At 39.4% G+C, this 19,485-nt stretch overlaps 1 protein-coding gene across 2 annotated transcripts in view; it reads left to right on the top strand.

The window, feature by feature from the left end:
- Positions 1 to 19,485, top strand: part of MICU2 (mitochondrial calcium uptake 2) — a 132,242-nt gene that overhangs the window by 59,263 nt on the left and 53,494 nt on the right. The window contains exons 3-4 of one of the 2 annotated variants that reach the window (XM_041765345.1): positions 483 to 514; positions 626 to 701. The exons of the other annotated variant lie outside the window; for it this stretch is intronic. Of the exons in view, the coding sequence (XP_041621279.1) occupies positions 483 to 514; positions 626 to 701 (108 nt within the window). The remainder of the gene's footprint in view (positions 1 to 482; positions 515 to 625; positions 702 to 19,485) is intronic. 2 annotated transcript variants of the gene reach the window in all.

Below are 19,485 nucleotides of genomic sequence, written 5' to 3'. Positions count from 1 at the left end.
AGAAGTAAAATATGGTGATAAGATTTTATATGTCTAGGGGATCCCTGGATGGTTCAGCGGTTTAGTGCCTGCCTTTGGCCCAGGGCATCATCCTGGAGGCCTGGGATCGAGTCCCATGTAGGGCTTCCCGCATGGAGCCTGCTTCTCCCTCTGCCTGTCTCTGTCTCTGTCTCTCTCTCTCTGTGTGTGTCTCTCATGAATAAATAAATAAAATATTTTTAAAAAAAGATTTTATATGTCTGAAATAGGGTAAGTGAAATTGAAAAGTAGGTCTTAAAAACAACCCATGATGTCTTTGTGTTTAGACTTAGAATTCTCCAGCTCATAACTTTGGTTTAAAGAGACGAGCTAAATTGCCTAAGTTTTTTTTCCTTAGAAATATTTAGTTGTCTGTTTTGTCTTTTAAATGATTTTTGTTCTTAATAGAAGTTGAGTTTTACCAAGGAATGTGGATATTAAATAATGTTTCTTCTTTGCTGTAGGTAAAACTGCAGTAAAGAAGCTGACAAAAAAGGTAAGCAGGATGTATGGGAGAGAGTTCTTTCTCCCTTTCTTTTTGTTTTCTTGGTGACAAAAAAATGAACTTTTATAAGTTAAATATAAAGATTTTAATGTGCATTCAAAGGATATCGAGGATATACTGGCAGGAATCCAACCAACTCGTTCTGGAGCAACCTTTTTCAGAGACCTTGGTGATAAAGGTAATTTTGACTTGTTAAATTTCTGTTTACTTGCTTTATTTAACCAGGATGTTGTTAGGGAATTGTTGTGAGGCCAGCAACAGTATGGTAGAGAATATACAGTAGAGAACCTACCTAAAAAATGTTTTAATGCCAAGTTCTTTAATGTTTTTAAATTATAATACTCCTTAAGGAAGAAATAACTTTCTCAAGAGAGATTACAACTTAATTATTAAAACATCAGTTTTATTTAAAGCTAGGGGAGGAGGAATGTGGCAAAAGAACGCCTCGGGGAGATCCGAGGAACACCAACATTTAAGGGAGTAGAAGAGGAAGCAGTGCCCTTGAAAGAGACTAGGGATGAGGAGAGGTAACATTGGTAAATGACCACTATGAAGAAAAAGCAAAAGGTGGCCTGGCTGGATAGCATTAGAGAAACAGAGATTTTTATAAAGAGGTTAGAAGAGAAAAGGCCTGGAATTAGCATTGAAGCAGAAAAAAATGAGTAACTTCCATTTCAAAAGTCTGTGAAGGTACCAGTACCCTTAGTGGCGATCCAGGTTTTGGATTCGGCAAGACTACACATAAAATGAATAGGTTAAAGAGGTGTACTGTGGAAAGAGAATTTCAGAGAGCACAGTAGGAAAATTTGGGTAGAAGTAGAGGAGTAGAGGAGTAGGAGATTGGTTCAGTCAGGAAAGGTGAAGGATAGACCAGCATCCAGATGTATAAGCAAAGAGGAGAGATACCATTTTGGAAAGGGGGATGAGGCTGCTAAGGATAGTTGGACATAAACCAGAGAGTTAATGTAGAGCCTAAATCATATATCCCTTTATAGGGAAGTGAAGAGTTTAGACCTTATCCTAAGAAGAGTGCATTGCTACTGAAAAGTAAGAAAGTGACAAATCAGAGTAGAACAGTCACTCTGAGGTTTGAATGGATTGAGGGAGCAAAAGAAACAGGAGGTTTTGCAATAACAGCAAGGGGTTATAGGCTGGAGAAGAGGTAGTAGAAATGGAGAGAAGAGGATAAATTTGATAGGTATTTTGGTGATAGAATTAGGATTTAATGAGTGATTGGTTATGAGAAGGGAGGAAGAAAAAGGAATCGTGTATAGTGCTCAAGTTTCTGGTTTGATCAGCAAGGTGAATGGTTGTGCCATTCACCAAGATACATGGATCATAAGGAAAAGACTAAGTTGGGGGAGGAAAAGGCAGGGAATGAGTCCAGTTTAGGACATACTGAGTTCAGATTTAAGAATTGTGAGCCAGGGATCCCTGGGTGGCGCAGCGGTTTGGTGCCTGCCTTTGGCCCAGGGCGCGATCCTGGAGACCCGGGATCGAATCCCACATCGGGCTCCCGGTGCATGGAGCCTGCTTCTCCCTCTGCCTGTGTCTCTGCCTCTCTCTCTCTCTCTCTCTCTCTCTCTGTGACTATCATAAATAAATAAAAATTAAAAAAAAAAAAAAAGAATTGTGAGCCATCTAAATGGCAATTGAAGTCACAGTTACAGATGCAACCATGCAGGAAGCACTGAGGAGAGAAGAGGCCCTGAGATAGAACAACTTAGTTTAAAGAATGGACAGAAGAGAGAGCAGCCCTTTACGAAGTTCAAGAAGGAGTGGTCAGTCAGGGACTCACCCAGGGGAGTGACCTAACCAGTGCTGTGCTGTAAGTGCTTCCAAAACAAATGCACGTGATCAATAACAGTTTTAATAGGTGTAAATCCTTACTGACAGCTTCCTATACTATACTGAGCCTCTTATATGTATTACTACATTTAATCCTCACATCAGTCCTTTGAAGAAAGTAACTTCATTTCCTACCCCCATTTTATAGAGTAGCTAACAGAGGCACAAAAGGATTAAGTAACCTTCCCAGGGTTACTTAAGCCCCTGGGTGGCTAGCGGTTTGGCACCTGCCTTCAGCCCAGGGCGTGATCCTGGAGTCCCGGGATCGAGTCCTGCATTAGGTTCCCTGCACGAAGCCTGCTTCTCCCTCTGCCTGTGTCTCTGCCCCTCTCTCTCTCTCTCTCTCTCTCTCTCTCTCTCTCTCTCTGTCTCTCATGAATAAATAAATAAAATCTTTTAAAAAAATAAATAAATAAGTAACCTTCCCAAAGTCATGTATAGGAGTAAAAGCAATTTATAAATAGCATTTAGTGAAAAGGAGTTAAGATGGAAGAGTAGGGATGCCTGGGTGGCTAAGCAGTTGAGCATCTGCCTTTGGCTCAGGGTGTGATCCTGGGGTCCAGGGATCGAGTCCCGCATCAAGCTCCCTGCATGGAGCCTGATTCTCCCTCTGCCTATGTCTCTGCCTCTCTCTCTCTCTCTCTCTCTCTCTTTCTGTGTGTGTGTGTGTGTGTGTGTGTGTGTGTGTGTGTGTGTGTGTCACATTCATGTGACTGCCCTTCTGGGACAGACATGCACCAGCCACAGCGCAACAAGACCCTTCCCCAGAGGATCAGAGTGAGTCTGCATCATGCCTAGTCTCTAAAATTTGAGTTTTCAAACCCAGTCTTTCTGAAATAAAACACAGGAGCACTGTGCTGCCAGGTGGGCACAGACAGGGTGAAGGCAGAGATCTGGGGGGTGTCTAGGTTACAAAGGAAAGATTGATAGCTTTTCTATGAGGGCTTTCTGGACAGTGGTGGTAGTGCAAACTCCCCTCTCCAGGGAGGAAAGACCTGACTGTTGCCATTTTTCTCCCCTGTCCATCAGCATGGTCTGACTTCAGTGAGCAAGCAGCACAGTACCCACAGACATCCAAATCCAAGCTGCTTAGTCCAAGCCCCACCACCCTGCACTCTGCAAGTGCTTTTTTACTAAGGCAGGCATGCCTGAGAACCAGAGCAGCAGTGGGCCCCCTCCCCCAGAAGAACAGCACAACCCCCACACAAACACATACACCAAGCCTACTGACCATAGAGTGCTTCAGCTCTGGTGGAAACAGGATCTAGCCTCTTAACAAGCAGACCAAAGCACACCTAGTTAAAACTTGCCAAACACTGGACAAGGTCTAAACACTCCCCACAGCAAGCATGGAGAAACTCCACAGAGGACTGATCTGAAGGGAAGAGCAGCCAAAACACAAGAGCAAAGTACACACAGCATACATCAGAGACACTTCCTGAAGTGCTAGGCATATAGCCATTACCCTCAGGAGCAGGGAACATAACAAGCTTTCCTAACACACAGAAGACAGAGACCTAGACAAAATGCAAAGACAGAGTAATTCATCCCAAAAGAAAGAACAAGAAAAGGTCATGGTCCGGTATCTGATTGAAACAGCTCTAAGTAAGATGCCTGAATCAGAATTTAAAACAACAATCATAAGGCTACTTAGCTGAGCTTGAGAAAAGCATAGAAGACACCAGGGAGTCCCTTACTACAGAGATAAAAGACCTAAAAACCAGTCAAGCCAAAATAAAAACTGCTGTAACTGAAATACGAAATCCACTAGATGTAATGAGCACGAGGATGGAAGAATCAGAAGAACATATAAGTGATAAAGAAGATAAAATTATGGAAAATAAGATGAAAAGAAGAGGGAAAGGAAAATATTGGATTATGATTGTAGACTTAGGGAATTCAGCATAACAAAGCATAATAATATTTGTATCATTGGAGTTCCAGAAGAAGAGGGGAAAAGGGGGCACCTGGTTTATTTGAGGAAAATATACCTGAAAATTTACCTAATCTGGGGAAAGAAACAGACATCCAAATCTAAGAGGCACAGAGAACTCCCATCAAAATCAACAAAAGCAGGCCAACACTAAGACATATCTTAGTAAAATTTGTTAAATACAGAGATAAGGAAAACATCCTGAGAATAAGGGAAAAGAAATCCCTAATTTACAAAGCAAAACAAGCAGCAGACTTAATTCACAGAAACTTGGCAGGCCACGGGCTCCTGAGTAGCTCAGTTGGTTAAATGTCTGCCTTCGGCTCAGGTTGTGATCCCCCCACATCAGGCCCCCTGCTCAGCAGGGAATCTGCTTCTCCCTCTTCCACTGCCCCTCCCCCTGCCATTTGTGCACTTGCTCTCTCTCTCTTTCAAATAAATAAGTAAAATCTTTAAAAAAAACAACAACAACTTGGCAAGCCAGAAAGGAGAGGCATAATATAGTCAACATTTTGAGTGGGAAAAATGGGGCCAGGAATATTTTATCCAGCAAGACATAATAGGAGAGATAAAGAGTTTCACAGATAAACAAAAAATAAACGAGTTCATGACCACTGAACCAGCCCTGCAAGAAATATTAAAGGGAAGTCTTCAAGTAGGAAAGAAAGATCAAAAGCAACAAAGACTAGAAAGGAACAGAAAAAATCTCCAGAAACAACTTTACTGGTAATACAATGGCACTAAGTTCATTACTGTCAGTAATCACTCCGAATGTAAATGGACTAAATGCTCCAATCAAAAGACATACAGCATGGGAATGAATTAAAAAATAAGACCCGTCTATACACTGCCTACAAGAGACTCACTTTGGGCCTAAAGACACCTATAGACTGAAAGCGAAGAGATGGAGAACCATTCATCATGCTAATGGACATTAAAAGAAAGCTGAAATAGCCATCCATATATCAGACAAACTAGATTTTAAACCAAAGATTAACAAGATATGAAGAAGGTTACTATATCATAATAAAAGGGTCTACCCAACAAGATCTTTTTTTTTTTTTTTAAGGGTTTTATTTATTTATTCATGATAGACACAGAGAGAGAAAGAGAGGCAGAGACACAGGCAGAGGCAGAAGCAGGCTCCATGCCAGGAGCCTGATGTGGGACTCAATCCCGGGACCCCAGGATCACGCCCTAGGCCAAAGGCAGGCGCTACACCACTGAGCCACCCAGGGATCCCCCCAACAAAAAGATTTAACAATTGTAAATATTTATGTCCCTACCCTGGGAGCACCCAAATATATAAATCAATTGATTACAAACATAAAGAACTATAACAATACAATAATAGTAGGGAACTTTAACATGCCACTTCCTGCAATGGATAGATAATCTAAGCAGAAAATCAACAAGCAAACAGTGGCTTTGAATGACATGCTGGACCAGAGGGACTTAACAGATATATTCAGAACATTCAAACTAAAGCAGAAGAATACACATCCTTTTCAAGTACACATAGAACATTCTCCAGAATAGATCACATTACTAGGTCACCAATCAGGCCTCAACAAATACAAGAAAGATTGAGATCATACCATGCATATTTGCTGACCACAACTCTTTTGAAACTTGAAATCAACCACCAGAAAAAATTTGAGAAGACCACAGGTACATGGAGGTTAAAGAACATCCTAGAAAGAATGAATAGGTTAACCTGGAAATTAAGGAAGAAATTTTAAAACATGGAAACAAATGAAAATGAAAACACAACAGTCCAGAATCTTTGGGATGCAGCAAAGCAATCATAAGAGGGAAGCATAGGGACGCCAGGGTGGCTCAGCAGTTAAGCGTCTTCCTTCAGCTCAGGGCATGATCCTGTAGTCCCGGGATCAGGTCCCACATCAGACTGCTTGCATGGAGCCTGCTTCTGCCTCTCCCTTCTCTCTGTGTCTCTCATGAATGAATAAATAAAATCTTTAAAAAAAAAAAAAAAGAGGGAAGTATATAGCAATACAGGCTTACCTCAAGAAGCAAAAAAAGTCTCAAATACACAACCTAATCTTACACCTAAAGGAGCTGGAAAAGAAACAACAAATGGTTGCAAAAATTCTCAACAAGATACTAATCAGTAGGATCCAACAGTGCATTAAAAGGACTATCCACCACAGTCAAATGGGATTTTATTCCTGGGCTGCAAGGATGGTTTAATATTTCCAAATCAATCAACCTGATACACCATGCTAACATTTTTTTAAAAAGGATAAGAACTATATAATACTGTCGATAGATACAGGAAAAGCATTTGGCAAAATACAGCATCCATTCTTGATTAAAAAAAAAAAAAAAAAAAAAACTCTCAACAGGACAGCCCAGGTGGCTAAGCGGTTTAGCACCGCCTTCAGCCTAGGGCCTGATCCTAGAGACCCAGGATCGAGTCCCATGTCGGGATTCCTGCATAGCGTCTGCTTCTCCCTCTGCCGTGTCTCTGCCACGCTCTCAGTATCTCTCTCTCTCTCTCTCTCTCTCTCTCTCTCTCTCTCTCTCTCTCTCTGCCTCTCATTAATAAATAAAATCTTAAAAAAAAAAAAAAAAAAACCCTCAACAAAGTAGGTATGGATGGAACATACCTTAACATCATAAAGGCCCACAGTTCATATCATCCTCAATGGGGAAAAACCAAGAGCTTTTCCCCCTAAGGTCAGGAACACAACAGGGATGCCCACTGTCACCATTATTACTTAACATAGTACTTAGAAGTCCTAGCCTCAGCAAACAGACAACAAAAAAAAAAAAAAAGAAAAGGCATCCAAATCGGCAAGGAAGAAGTCACACTTTCACTATTTGCAGATGAAATGATACCCTATGTAGAAAACCTGAAAGACTCCACCAAAAAATTGCTAGAACTGATCCACAAATTCAGTAGTCACAGGATACAAAATTAACGTACAGAAATCTATGGTATTTCTATACACCAATAATGAGCAGCAGAAAGGGAAATCAAGGAATTGATCCCATTTACAATTGCACCAAAAACCATAAGATACTTAGGAATAAACGTAACCAAAGAGATAAAAGGTCTGTACTCTGAAAACCATAGAACACTTATGAAAGAAATTGAAGAGGACACAAAGAAATAGAAAGACATTCCCTGGGACACTTGGGTGGCTCAGTGGTTGAGCTCCTGCCTTCAGCCAAGGGCGTGATCTTGGGACCCTGGATCGAGTTCCATATCAGGCTCCCTGCATGGAGCCTGCTTCTCCCTCTGCCTATGCCTGTGCCTCTCTCTCTGTCTCTCATGAATAAATAAAGTTTTTAAAAAAAAAATCCAAAATTAAATAATCCAGTTAAGAAATGGGCAGAAGACATGAATCGACACATTTTGAAAGAAGACAGCCAGATGGCTAACAGAATGAAAAGATGCTCAACATCATTCATCATAAGGGAAATACAAATCAAAACCATGATGTGATGATACCACCTTGCACCAGTTAGAATGGCTAAAATTAACAAGTTAGGAAACCACAGATTTTTGTGAGGATGCAGAGAAAGGGGAACCCTCTTGTACTGTTGGTAGGAATGAAAGCTGGTGCAGCCACTCTGGAGAACAGTATTGAAATTCCTCAAAAAGTTAAAAACAGAACTACCCTGTGATGCAGCAATTGCAGCACTAGGTATTTACCTAAAGGATGCAAACATACTGATTCAAAGGGGCATATGCACCCTGATGTTTATAGCAGCACTATCAGCAGGCACCAAATTATGGGAAGAGCCCAAATGTCCATCCATAGATGAATACATAAAGAAGTGATGGTGTATATACATATGTACAATGGAGTATTACTCAGCCATCAAAATATTGAAATTTTGCCATTTGCAATGGCATGGATACAGCTAGAGTATATTATCCCAAGTGAAATAATAAGTCAGACAAAGACAAATACCATATGATTTCACTCATCTGTGCTTAAGAAACAAAATAGATGAATTAGGGGATGGGAGAAAAAAAGAGAAAAGGAGACAAACCATGAGATTCTAGTATAGAGAACAAACTGAGGGTTGCTGGAGGGGAGGTGGGTGGGGGCTGAGCTAAGTGGGCAATGGGCATGAAGGGAGGGCACTTGTGATGAGTACTGGGTGTTACATGTAAGTCATAAATCACTAAATTGTACTCCTGAAACCAATTTTATACTGTCTGTTAACTACACTGTAAATAAAAATTGTTAAATAAATAAAAAGCATTTAGCTTTACTCTCCTGTCTATTCAAGCTGAATTTCATCTCAGTGTCACTGGAATATATTTGAATATTCTCGTACAAATAGGCAGAGGGTCTCCCATGGTCTTTTTTTTTTTTATAATAAATTTATTTTTTATTGGTGTTCAATTTACCAACATACAGAATAACACCCAGTGCTCATCCTGTCAAGTGTCCCCCTCGGTGCCCGCCACCCAGTCACTCCCCCCACCCCCTGCCCTCCTCCCCTTCCACCACCCCTAGTTCGTTTCCCAGAGTTAGGAGTCTTTATGTTCTGTCTCCCTTTCTGATATTTCCCACTTATTTTTTCTCCTTTCCCCTTTATTCCCTTTCACTATTATTTATATTCCCCAAATGAATGAGACCATATAATGTTTGCCCTTCTCCGATTGACTTACTTCACTCAGCATAATACCCTCCAGTTCCATCCACGTTGAAGCAAATGGTGGGTATTTGTCATTTCTAATGGCTGAGTAATATTCCTTTGTATACATAAACCACATCTTCTTTATCCATTCATCTTTCCATTTATCCATTCATCGATAAATTCCATTTATCCATTCATCGATAGACACCGAGGCTCCTTCCACAGTTTGGCTATTGTGGACATTGCTGCTATAAACATCGGGGTGCAAGTGTCCCGGCGTTTCATTGCATCTGTATCTTTGGGGTAAATCCCCAACAGTGCAATTGCTGGGTAGTAGGGCAGGTCTGTTTTTAACTCTTTGAGGAACCTCCACACAGTTTTCCAGAGTGGCTGCACCAGTTCACATTCCCACCAACAGTGTAAGAGGGTTCCCCTTTCTCCGCATCCTCTCCAACATTTGTGGTTTCCTGCCTTGTTAATTTTCCCCATTCTCACTGGTGTGAGGTGGTATCTCATTGTGGTTTTGATTTGTATTTCCCTGATGGCAAGTGATGCAGAGCATTTTCTCATGTGCATGTTGGCCATGTCCATGTCTTCCTCTGTGAATTTCTCTTCATGTCTTTTGCTCCCGTGGTCTTTTTTATATAAGGACTAGTCTGTGATAAGTAGAGAAAGTCTTCACCTGAAGTTGGTGATAATGTTCTTTCCTCTTTTTCTGAAGGAGTTGGAGAATTAAGCCAACTTCCAAATTAGTGGCTCCTGGCCTGTTTATTCAATACGGAAGGCTTGTGACCATTAGCTCGAGAGATCTGCAATGTTGTCTTGTCAACATTTGTTTGTGCCTTGTTTTTGCATGTGAACGTTAGTTTTAAAATGTCAGCACCCCAGCTCCATGAAGTCAGTAGCAGTCAGATTGCTTATTTTAGTATCAATTCCTGCTCACACTTCAGTGTGTATTTAGTGGACTACATAAACTTTAAGTCTATTTTACAAGTATTAGTTCCTTATACTAAACTGTCTAATTATCTTTATACCCCTCCACCCCACCTCTGACCTGATTCCTTTCAGTAAGCACCAGAACATGTACTTAAAGAGGTTAAAAATCTCCTTACTTTTTTAAGTGGCAGTTTACTGAGAGGTAGTCTCTAGGTAATAAATAAGAGCATATGTTCTGGATCAGCAGACTTAAATTCAAATTTTTCCTGGCTTTCTGTCCTCAGGAAGTTATCTCTTTCATTGTCATTTTCATTGCCTTTAAAACAAGAGAGTAATGCCTGCCTTTATGGGATTGTTGAAGAATATAATAAAACAAGATGTTTTTAATGTTTATAGTATCTCCTTAAACTGATTAGGAGCATAGGCGTTAAGCTTCCCAGCTCTATTAGTTACCTGTCTGATCTTGGGCAAATTAGTCTCCGTTTCCTTACTATGTGTCTGGCACATTGGAAATATATAACTGATAATATTAGTAGCATTGTAATTGCTCTCTGTTTTTGTAAGATTTTAGTATTAACTGGATCTTGCTTGGCCTCTTATTAGTGAGTTAATAAGTTAAAATAAGTAATGCCTTTTAAATTGTAGTTGATACAGATTTTAGGAAATTGTCAGTAATTTGGCACTTCAGAGATTTTAGGAATAATATTTAAACCCCAGATACTGATATTTAGCTCAGAGCTACAACTTTGAGATATCCTTTCTTGACAAATACTTTCTAAACACATTTTGGATTTGAAGAAAAATATTGTATTTTCTAGTTGTGAAAACTTGAGTGATGTCTATGGATATAAACTCAGTTAGGGATCCCTGGGTGGCGCAGCGGTTTGGCGCCTGCCTTTGGCCCAGGGCGCGATCCTGGAGACCCGGGATCGAATCCCACGTCGGGCTCCCGGTGCATGGAGCCTGCTTCTCCCTCTGCCTGTGTCTCTGCCTCTCTCTCTGTGACTATCATAAATAAATAAAAATTAAAAAAATAAAAAATAAAAATAAACTCAGTTATTTTATATTTGATTGTTTGCCCCTCCCCCGCCTCCCATAGGAAGAAAGAAGGGTGGGGAGAATTCTTGAGTAATTTTGACCTTGTGGCAGAATATAGAATAAGGAGTAGGTTAATTCAGCATTTTTATAAATCATTAATATAAGTATATAATTTTAGGAATTCTATTAAAAGTTATTTTTAAGACAGTCATAAAATAAAAACTGAAGTTTAGATTATTTTAAGAGAAAAATATCTAAAAGATAAGAGATTAATCTGTAGTACCTAGAAGAGAGACTCATTTTCAAAGACCTTAGAAGCACTCTTCACTTCTGAAAAGAATTTCTTCCACAAGCCTCATCTCCTGCATTAACTAATCTTCCATACTATCAGGAGTGCCTCAAATACCACCTGCTATACCAGCTAGGCTTCCCTCACCTGCCAACTTCCTGCTCATCAGGTGTCTTACTCTGTGAAAGAAATCTCTGAAACCACCAGAGATCTTGTTCTCTTTCATTCTTTGCATTTTGTTGCACTGTACTGTCTGTCATATTTTTTAATTAAACCATAAATTCTCTAAGAGGATAAATCTATGTGTGGTCATTTGCATAGCACGTTGCCTAAAATGTTCTTTAGCACATAACAGATGCTCATCTAAAATTGCATGCCATGCTGATAATGTTAATAAGAATATGATAATTACAAATTATTCTGATCTATTTCAGTGAGTCCCTTGACTTTGTTATGTAATTTGAGTCAGCCTTTCTATGAATTGAAAGTACAAAAACTACATCTTTTTAAAAAATATTTCCAATTAAAACTTTTCAAATAAAAGTTAAAATTAATTGGTATTACTTTATCAAAAGAATTAAATCCAGCTAGCACTAATGTTTACATCTGAAAAAAAAACATGAAAATTATCAGCAAGTAATTTTATCTTCTTTTTCATTAAAACACTTCCTTTTGATGTAAAATATTTCTAAAATAATATTAGGTAAAACTTCTGCCTCCTAGTAACTAACATTTTATCAGCTTAATGCGTAATGACCTGCAACTATCCTATAGAATATTTTTGCTTTTCCTGAACTGGGTATTATTTAAATTGAAGTTATTCATTGTATTACCGTATCTTATGTGATGTATAGTTATTTCAAAGTACATAACCTATAAAGTGCATTAAGCTAATTTACTAAATAAACCTGATCTTGGCAGTTAAGCACAAAACAGTTTTTTAAATTGCACTACCCTACCATAGATTATAAGAATGTATCTCTAATATCATATATTCTGTGTTCACAATCTTGGAGATAATTGTTAAAATTAGTAAAATTCATTATGATGTATATCCTATGCAGAGAAGAATTTAGTGCATTTTAAAGGCATTTTTTTCTTTACATGAAGGAGTGCCTCCAAGTCTACTGTATCCACATCCGGCAACTATGTCTGTTTTTTCCACCTTCACTTTGTTATAGAAGTACTGTTCCCAATAGCAGAAATAGTGCTGCCTTTCTGTATTTGCCCCAGGCCTCTTCTGTTGTCTTCCCAAGGCTTCTCCACTCTGGTGTCATTCCTTCCCCCTGCCACATTCTCTTTCTGGGCACTATATCATTCCCGTCTTACGTAATAACTTATGAACATCTCCCATATTTAAGGAAACACATTCCTCCTGTGATTCTCTTCATACTTTGTAATCCCTTTTAATAGCCAAGCTCTTTGTTTTGCGTTGTGCTCAGTTCCTCACCTCTGAGTCAGCCATCAGCCCACTGTAGTCTGGTACCCATCCTCAAACACCACCACTCTTAACAAAACCATCAGTGACCTCCTTGTTATTAGATCCAGTGAAGATATTCTGTATTCTTGGCACCCATGACCCCAGCTGTACTGATGCTATTACCTGTTCTCACGTCAAACTAGTCCCTTCTTTTGGCTTATAGTACCCCATACTTTGTTTTGTGTTGTGTTCTTACCATCCTAGTGGTATCTTCTCTGTCTCCTTTGATAAAATTCAACCAGAACTACCTAAACTGGGGAAATCAAACAGGTCATTCTGATGAGGTGAGTTTGAACAAGAGGCTGACTTGTCAGTCCTAGCATGAATGTGAAACTCTGTTTCACAGGAGATAATGGAGTAGAAGGCAAGACGTAACAAACTAAAGGAAGTGGGAGGCCATCTGGCAAATGAAGGGTGGTATTTTTGAGACCTAAAGTGTGATGTGGGAGTTGAGATTTCTAAGAGCAGTAAGCAAAAGTTCATTTTCTTGGTATAGAGAAGATAGCAAACAGTGGTGGAGCTTCCATAAAACAGGCTATAATGAAAAAAAAAAAAAAAAAAAAAAACAGGCTATAATGGAAGCCTTGTAAGTAACAGTGAAATTTGAAGGGAAGATAGTGTTGTGCTCAAGATCGCGAATCCGAGAAACCGCCAAGGAGCCGACACCAATGCAAACACACGAGGGTTTTACAAGCTCAAGCCTGGGTCCAAGTATACCCCACACAGCGGAGCAGGGACTTGGACCCCGAGACTAAGAGGCTTAGCAACTTTATAGGGGCCAGTGGCCAATGGGATACGCAGAAAGTTGCACAGTCATGCTGGTCCGCTGAGCCGGATTTCTGGTTAGGGTATGTCCTGGTCTTTGACTAGGGTGGGGCAGATCCCTGGGCCAGATTTCCGATTAGGGTGTGTCCTGGTCTTTGACTAGTGCAGGGCAGTGCCCTAAGTAATAAGCAGGTCAGCACAAGGTGAGTGCAGCCCAAAATAGAGTCAGTCCTGTTCTGCTTGTCCAGGAGTAGGGGATTTTGTTCAATTTCCTGGGTCCCACAGATAGAAAGTTATTCGGTTTCCTTTTTTTTTTTTTTTTTTTTAATTTTTATTTATTTATGATAGTCACACAGAGAGAGAGAGGTAGAGACACAGGCAGAGGGAGAAGCAGGCTCCATGCACCGGGAGCCCGACGTGGGATTCGATCCCGGGTCTCCAGGATCGCGCCCTGGGCCAAAGGCAGGCGCCAAACCGCTGCGCCACCCAGGGATCCCAGTTATTCGGTTTCTAAAATGTGTTTCAGACAGGAAAAAATATCTGTAGATTTTCTTTATTCCTTTCTCCTTTCGGTGGGAGGGGAGGTTTTAAAAGGTTTTTATTCACTTCTTGAAATTGAGGGTACTATTCTCTCCATTCAGCCTCTGCTTGTAGTAGCAAGATTCATGAAGCAGTTCTGCATATCAGCATATAAGTCGGAGAGGCATCCTCATGAGAGGCATTTAGTCAGGACTCTGTTAGAGTGTGGTCACTTCTGGAAATCATGGTTCTAGTTTTCAGGAGCAGCACTATGACTCTGTATATCTTTACCAGCCTCACTGTGTCTGTGCCATAAGGGAGATAAAATAGATGTTTGTTTTCAGAAGGCATCGAGGAGGATTTTCAGTAACTTCTTTATTTAACTTTCAGTTACAGGCACATAGATCTCTATATGTCTGTCTCTGTCTCTCTTTCTATATATATACACCTTTCCAACTGTCAAGGAGATAAATTCATCAACCTACTCACACATTTTCCTATTGGATAGTTCTCTCTCCCTGTTCCTTAGGTAGCTAGAGAGTTATTTATATTCTCAGAATGAATAGGGGCATCGTGCATCTCCAAGATTTCTAAAAGCATTAAAAGCCACTATTTCTAGATGGCTGGGGAGGTGGGGGGAAGGCCTTTAGTGATGGACTATTAGAAAAAACAGAAAGTGGAAGTCCACAGCAGAAAGCTTTGTTTTTTTTCCTTTATGCAAAGTACATGAAGTTATTAGTATGAGAAATAAAGGAAAGGAGATGATAAGTGAGAGAAAGGGAGAGAGGCTTTAAGAGGATCCAGGAAGAATAAATGACTGCGAGTATAAATAATATAGATAGCATTCATTTCAAAGTCAATGAGAAGGAATAAGTAATTTGCACTGGGCACCTGCAGGAGGAGACTTTTAAACATATCTCCCTACCACATGGGAGATATGAAAGAACAGCCTTCATCAATAAAAGACTGAAATCAGGACTCAAAGGATGACCTAACCTTGACAGGGAAACTAAGCAGCTGACAAGAAAATGAGGAACAGCAGGGTTGTTATGTACGTAGGAAGAATTAGAAATGCCATGAAAGGGCAGGGTAAGAACTGCTAGCTCACCATTCTTCCAAATGCTGGTCTCTCTTAATGTGGGTTTTCTTATGCTTGCTTGTACTCCACTCTGGAGTCTCAATCCTACCCCTTCATATTCTCCATCCCTCGGACACATCCACTGTACCATACTGTAGCTGAGAAAAGAGCACCTGTCCCTAAGGATGCTAAGTGTCATAGGCTGAACCTGTGGAGTTCCATAATTCCTGGATACCCTGAGTTTGTAACTTTCTTTAACATCTACTTCATTTGTAAAATAAAGGTAACAATCTCTATCTATTTCCATGGTTCTGGTGGGAATGATATACATAAAGCTCCTCCACTGTGCCTTGAGATCAAGTGTCACTAAAAGATCTTTTTATTATTATTAGGCAAATTCATGTGCCACAAGTTCTCTTGGATTCTTGGAAACTACATTGTCTCAGTTCTCTTGGTACCTATCTCTCTGTTATTGGTTTCTTTTCCTCCTGCTGCCCATTAAGTGTTGGTGCTCCCTAGGATCTCTGTCCTTTGCTTACTGCTTTCCTTCTCCTCTTGGTTTAGCACCCATGGATACTGCTGCAGACTCTCAAAACCCCTTCAGTGTCTGTAGCCCTGGCTACTCTCCTGAGCTTCAGACTTCTATACCCAAACCAGCTGCCACATGCCTGCTTGTAGGTCTTTCAGTTACCTTGAGTTTGTCATATCCCAAGCTGAACTCACGGTCCTCTCCCTAAATCAGTGCTTTGTTTTCTTGGTCTCATTTGGTAGTACTACTTTTCACCTACCTTATCAAAACCCAAGAAATATCTTTGAACCCTTTCTCTTTTTGCCATTTTCATCCTTCACATGCAGTCAGATACAAAATCCTTCTAATTCTGCCTCCTAGGTATTTATCAAATTCATCAAGATATATAAATATGTTCTTATGATGGATATGTTAATTTCTCTTTAGGAAACAGAATTCTCAAAATTGCACTTAGTAGCGAGTCATATTTAGAATGGTTCCAAATTTAAAATGTTTGTAGAGAAGCATAGTAAATAACAGAATTCAGTCATGTCTTCTAATGGCCTTTCCTTAAGGATTTATTAACAAATTTTTAAATATAATTATTTAGGGGATCTCTGGGTGGCTCAGTGGTTTAGTGCCTGCCTTCGGGCCCAGGGCGTGATCCTGGAATTCCGGGATCAAGTCCCACATCAGGCTGTCTGCATAGAGCCTGCTTCTCCCTCTGCCTGTGTCTCTGCCTCTTTCTCTCTCTCTCTCTGTCTCTATCCCTCTGTCTCTAATGAATAAATAAATAAAATCTTTAAAATATATATATATAATTATTTAAAATACCTATTTAACAGGTACTTTTAAAACATTGCCACTTAACAGCATTTACTTTATAATTAAATAAAAAAATACATATATTAAATTGTTTCTCCTATATTCTGAAGTATCAGTTTTCTTTAAAAGCATTTTCAGAGGGCAGATGCCTAGAATGCTTTTGTAGAGCCATACTGTTTATAATCTATGTTGGGAGTGTAGTTGCTGTTTTTACATCATCTCAATTCTGTTTATTCAAGCTTTTTATTTAAGTCAGCATTTCAAAGAAAGACACTGGAATTTTCTTTCTCACAAAGTCCCATTGTAGAGACACATACGTGTGTGTAAAGAAGAATGAGGCCCCCTCTTGGCACCAAGCCCACGTCAGTCTAGAAGTTTGGCCATTTTTTTCACATTGCCGTACTCCCTTCAAAATGAAAGGGAAAAAAGCTACTCTCCATTTTTTTGAGTCTACCAAGGGATGAAATACTTTAATCCTTCAACTAATATTAGAGTACTTCTCTCAGGTATTAAAGATAATGACAAAACATATTTAATTTATTCTCCTTCCATATAAACACTGAATATTTTTAAGGAAAAATATCTGAAGACACTGGGCTTTTTTATTAAAAAGAATTACACCTGCTCCAAAATAAAGACAAACATAAAGTTCGTAATGCACAAAAATGTAAGTCACTTAAAATGCGTACCTGAAGTTATTTGCAACTAAAACACTGAATTACCTAGAGATAAAGTCCTCACCTGCCCTGCTCTGAACTTGGGCCCTCACTCTGTGTTATTTGATTGGGAGCCAGTAGGGCAAATCCACTGTCATCACCCTCTGCCTTCATTCTTCATGTCTGGGTACCATAGTGGCCTTATTTCCCATTGCTTCTTCCACATGGACATTATTTCTCTCAGTCACTTTTTAATTTTCATATTTTTATATTTAGTTTTCATATTCAGCTTTATATTCATATTCACCTCAGTTGGTTAAACATCCAAACTCTTGATCTCAGCTCAGGTCTTGAGCTCAGGGTTGTGAATCCAGGCCCCACATTGGGCTCCACACTGGGCATGGAGCCCACTTTAAGAAAAAAATATTTAAGACACAGAGAACAAAAGAAAAATCTAAAACTTTTGTGAATCAAAGTACACTATCAAAAGAGTGAAGAGACAATCCACAGGAAAGGAGAAAATACTAGCAAATCATATATAGGGAGTTAAAATCCAGTATATAGAAAGAACTCGTATAACTCAACAACAACAAGAAAACCAAACAACCCAGTTAAAAAAATGGGCAAAGACTGGAATAGACATTTTTCCAAGAAGATATACAGTTGATTAATTTACACGTCAAAAGATGCCTGACATCACTAACCATTAAGGAAATGCAGATCAAAACCATAATGAGATACCACTTAATACCATTATTATCAAGAAAAAACAAGTGCTGACCAGGATGTGGAGGAATCATAACCTCTGTGTACTCTTGGTTGGAATGTAAAATGGTACCACCACTTTTGAAAAACGTATGGACGTTCCTCAGATTAAGCATAGAATGATCGTATGGTCCAGCAATTGCACCCTGGGTAAATACCCCAAATAATTAAAAGCAAAGACTCAAACAGATACTTGTACACCAGTGTTTATAGCAGCATTAATCACAATAGCCAAAAAATGGAAACAACCCAGATGTCCATCAACAGATGAATGGATAACCAAAATGTAGTATATATACATATAAAGGAGTATTTTTCAACCTTAAAAAGGCATGAAATTCTGACACATGCTACAATATGGATGAACCTTGAAGACATGCTAAGTGAAATAAGCCAGACACAAAGGACAAATACTATATGATTTCATTTGTATGAGGTCCCTAGAGTAGGCAAATTCATAGCAACAGAAAACAGAAGAGAGGTTACAGGGGCTGGAGGCAGAAAAAAAATGGAGTTAGTGTTTCATGGATATAGGGTTTCAGTTTATGATGATGAAAAAGTTCTGATAATGGTTGCAAAACAATGAATTGACTTAATGCCACTACACTGTACACCTAAAGATAGCTAAAATGGTACATTTTTTTTATGTGTATTTTACCACTGTAAAGAAAAGTGACTTGAGACCTGTTGACCAAGTGCAAATCAAGGACATTTTCTGAATCCTGATTTGAGCACACTTGAAAAAAGAATTTCTGAAATAGGAACATTTGTAAAAGTGATGTGAGTTTGATGATATTGAGGAATTACTGGTAATTTTTTAGGTGTGGCAAATATATTTGTGGGGAGGGAACTTTTAGAGATAAAGCTTGAATTTTCTACTATGAAATAAGATATTTAGATTTGTTTCAAAATAACCCAGTGAGGGGGTGGACAGAGGTGGTGCCTGGGTGGCTCAGTCAGTTAAGTGTCTGTCTTCAGCTCAGGTCATGATCCCAGAGTCCTGGGATTGAGCCCCACATTGGGCTCCCTGCTCAGCAGGGAGTCTGCATCTTTCTCTGCCTCTACCCTTCTCCTCACTTGTGTGCACGCTCTCTCTCTCTCTCTCTCTCAAATTAATAAAATCTTTAAAAAAAAAATAATCCAGTGTGAAGTGGGGGGGAAGGGAGTGAAAAGAAGTATAGATAAAACAGAATCTGCAATGAGTTGATAATTACTAAAGTTGATATGTAAGTTATTCATTATGTTCTCTCTACTTTTGTGTATGATTGAAGTTTTCCATGGTAAAGTTTAATTGTGTATTTTGCTATTATATCAAATTTATGATCCAGAAGGAAAAATTTTTTAGCTTATCAGGAAGCCATGATTTATAAGACATTGTTCTATATTTATTGCTATTCTTTTCATTGCAAGCACGGAAAACTAGACACTATCTATTTGAGCTAGTAAGGACAGACATAGAGCTAGTGGCCAGACACAGAGCTGGCTTCAAGTTCAACTTAATCCAGGGCTCAGACATCACCAGTATCCATCTTTCAGGTCTGCCAATTAAAGATTGGCTGCATTCTCAGGCCCTAAACACTGGCTGTCTGACAATTCCAGGCACACTCTCTCCATTGCCTCACATTCCTAAGTGAAACATTCTCACATCATCAAAATCCAGGGGGGTTGGGGAAGGAAAAAAATAATAATAAAGTGAATG

The sequence above is a fragment of the Vulpes lagopus genome, chromosome 8, assembly GCF_018345385.1.
Source record: "Vulpes lagopus strain Blue_001 chromosome 8, ASM1834538v1, whole genome shotgun sequence".
Classification (NCBI taxonomy): Eukaryota; Metazoa; Chordata; class Mammalia; order Carnivora; family Canidae; genus Vulpes; species Vulpes lagopus.
This window is presented reverse-complemented; position numbering and strand designations above follow the sequence as displayed.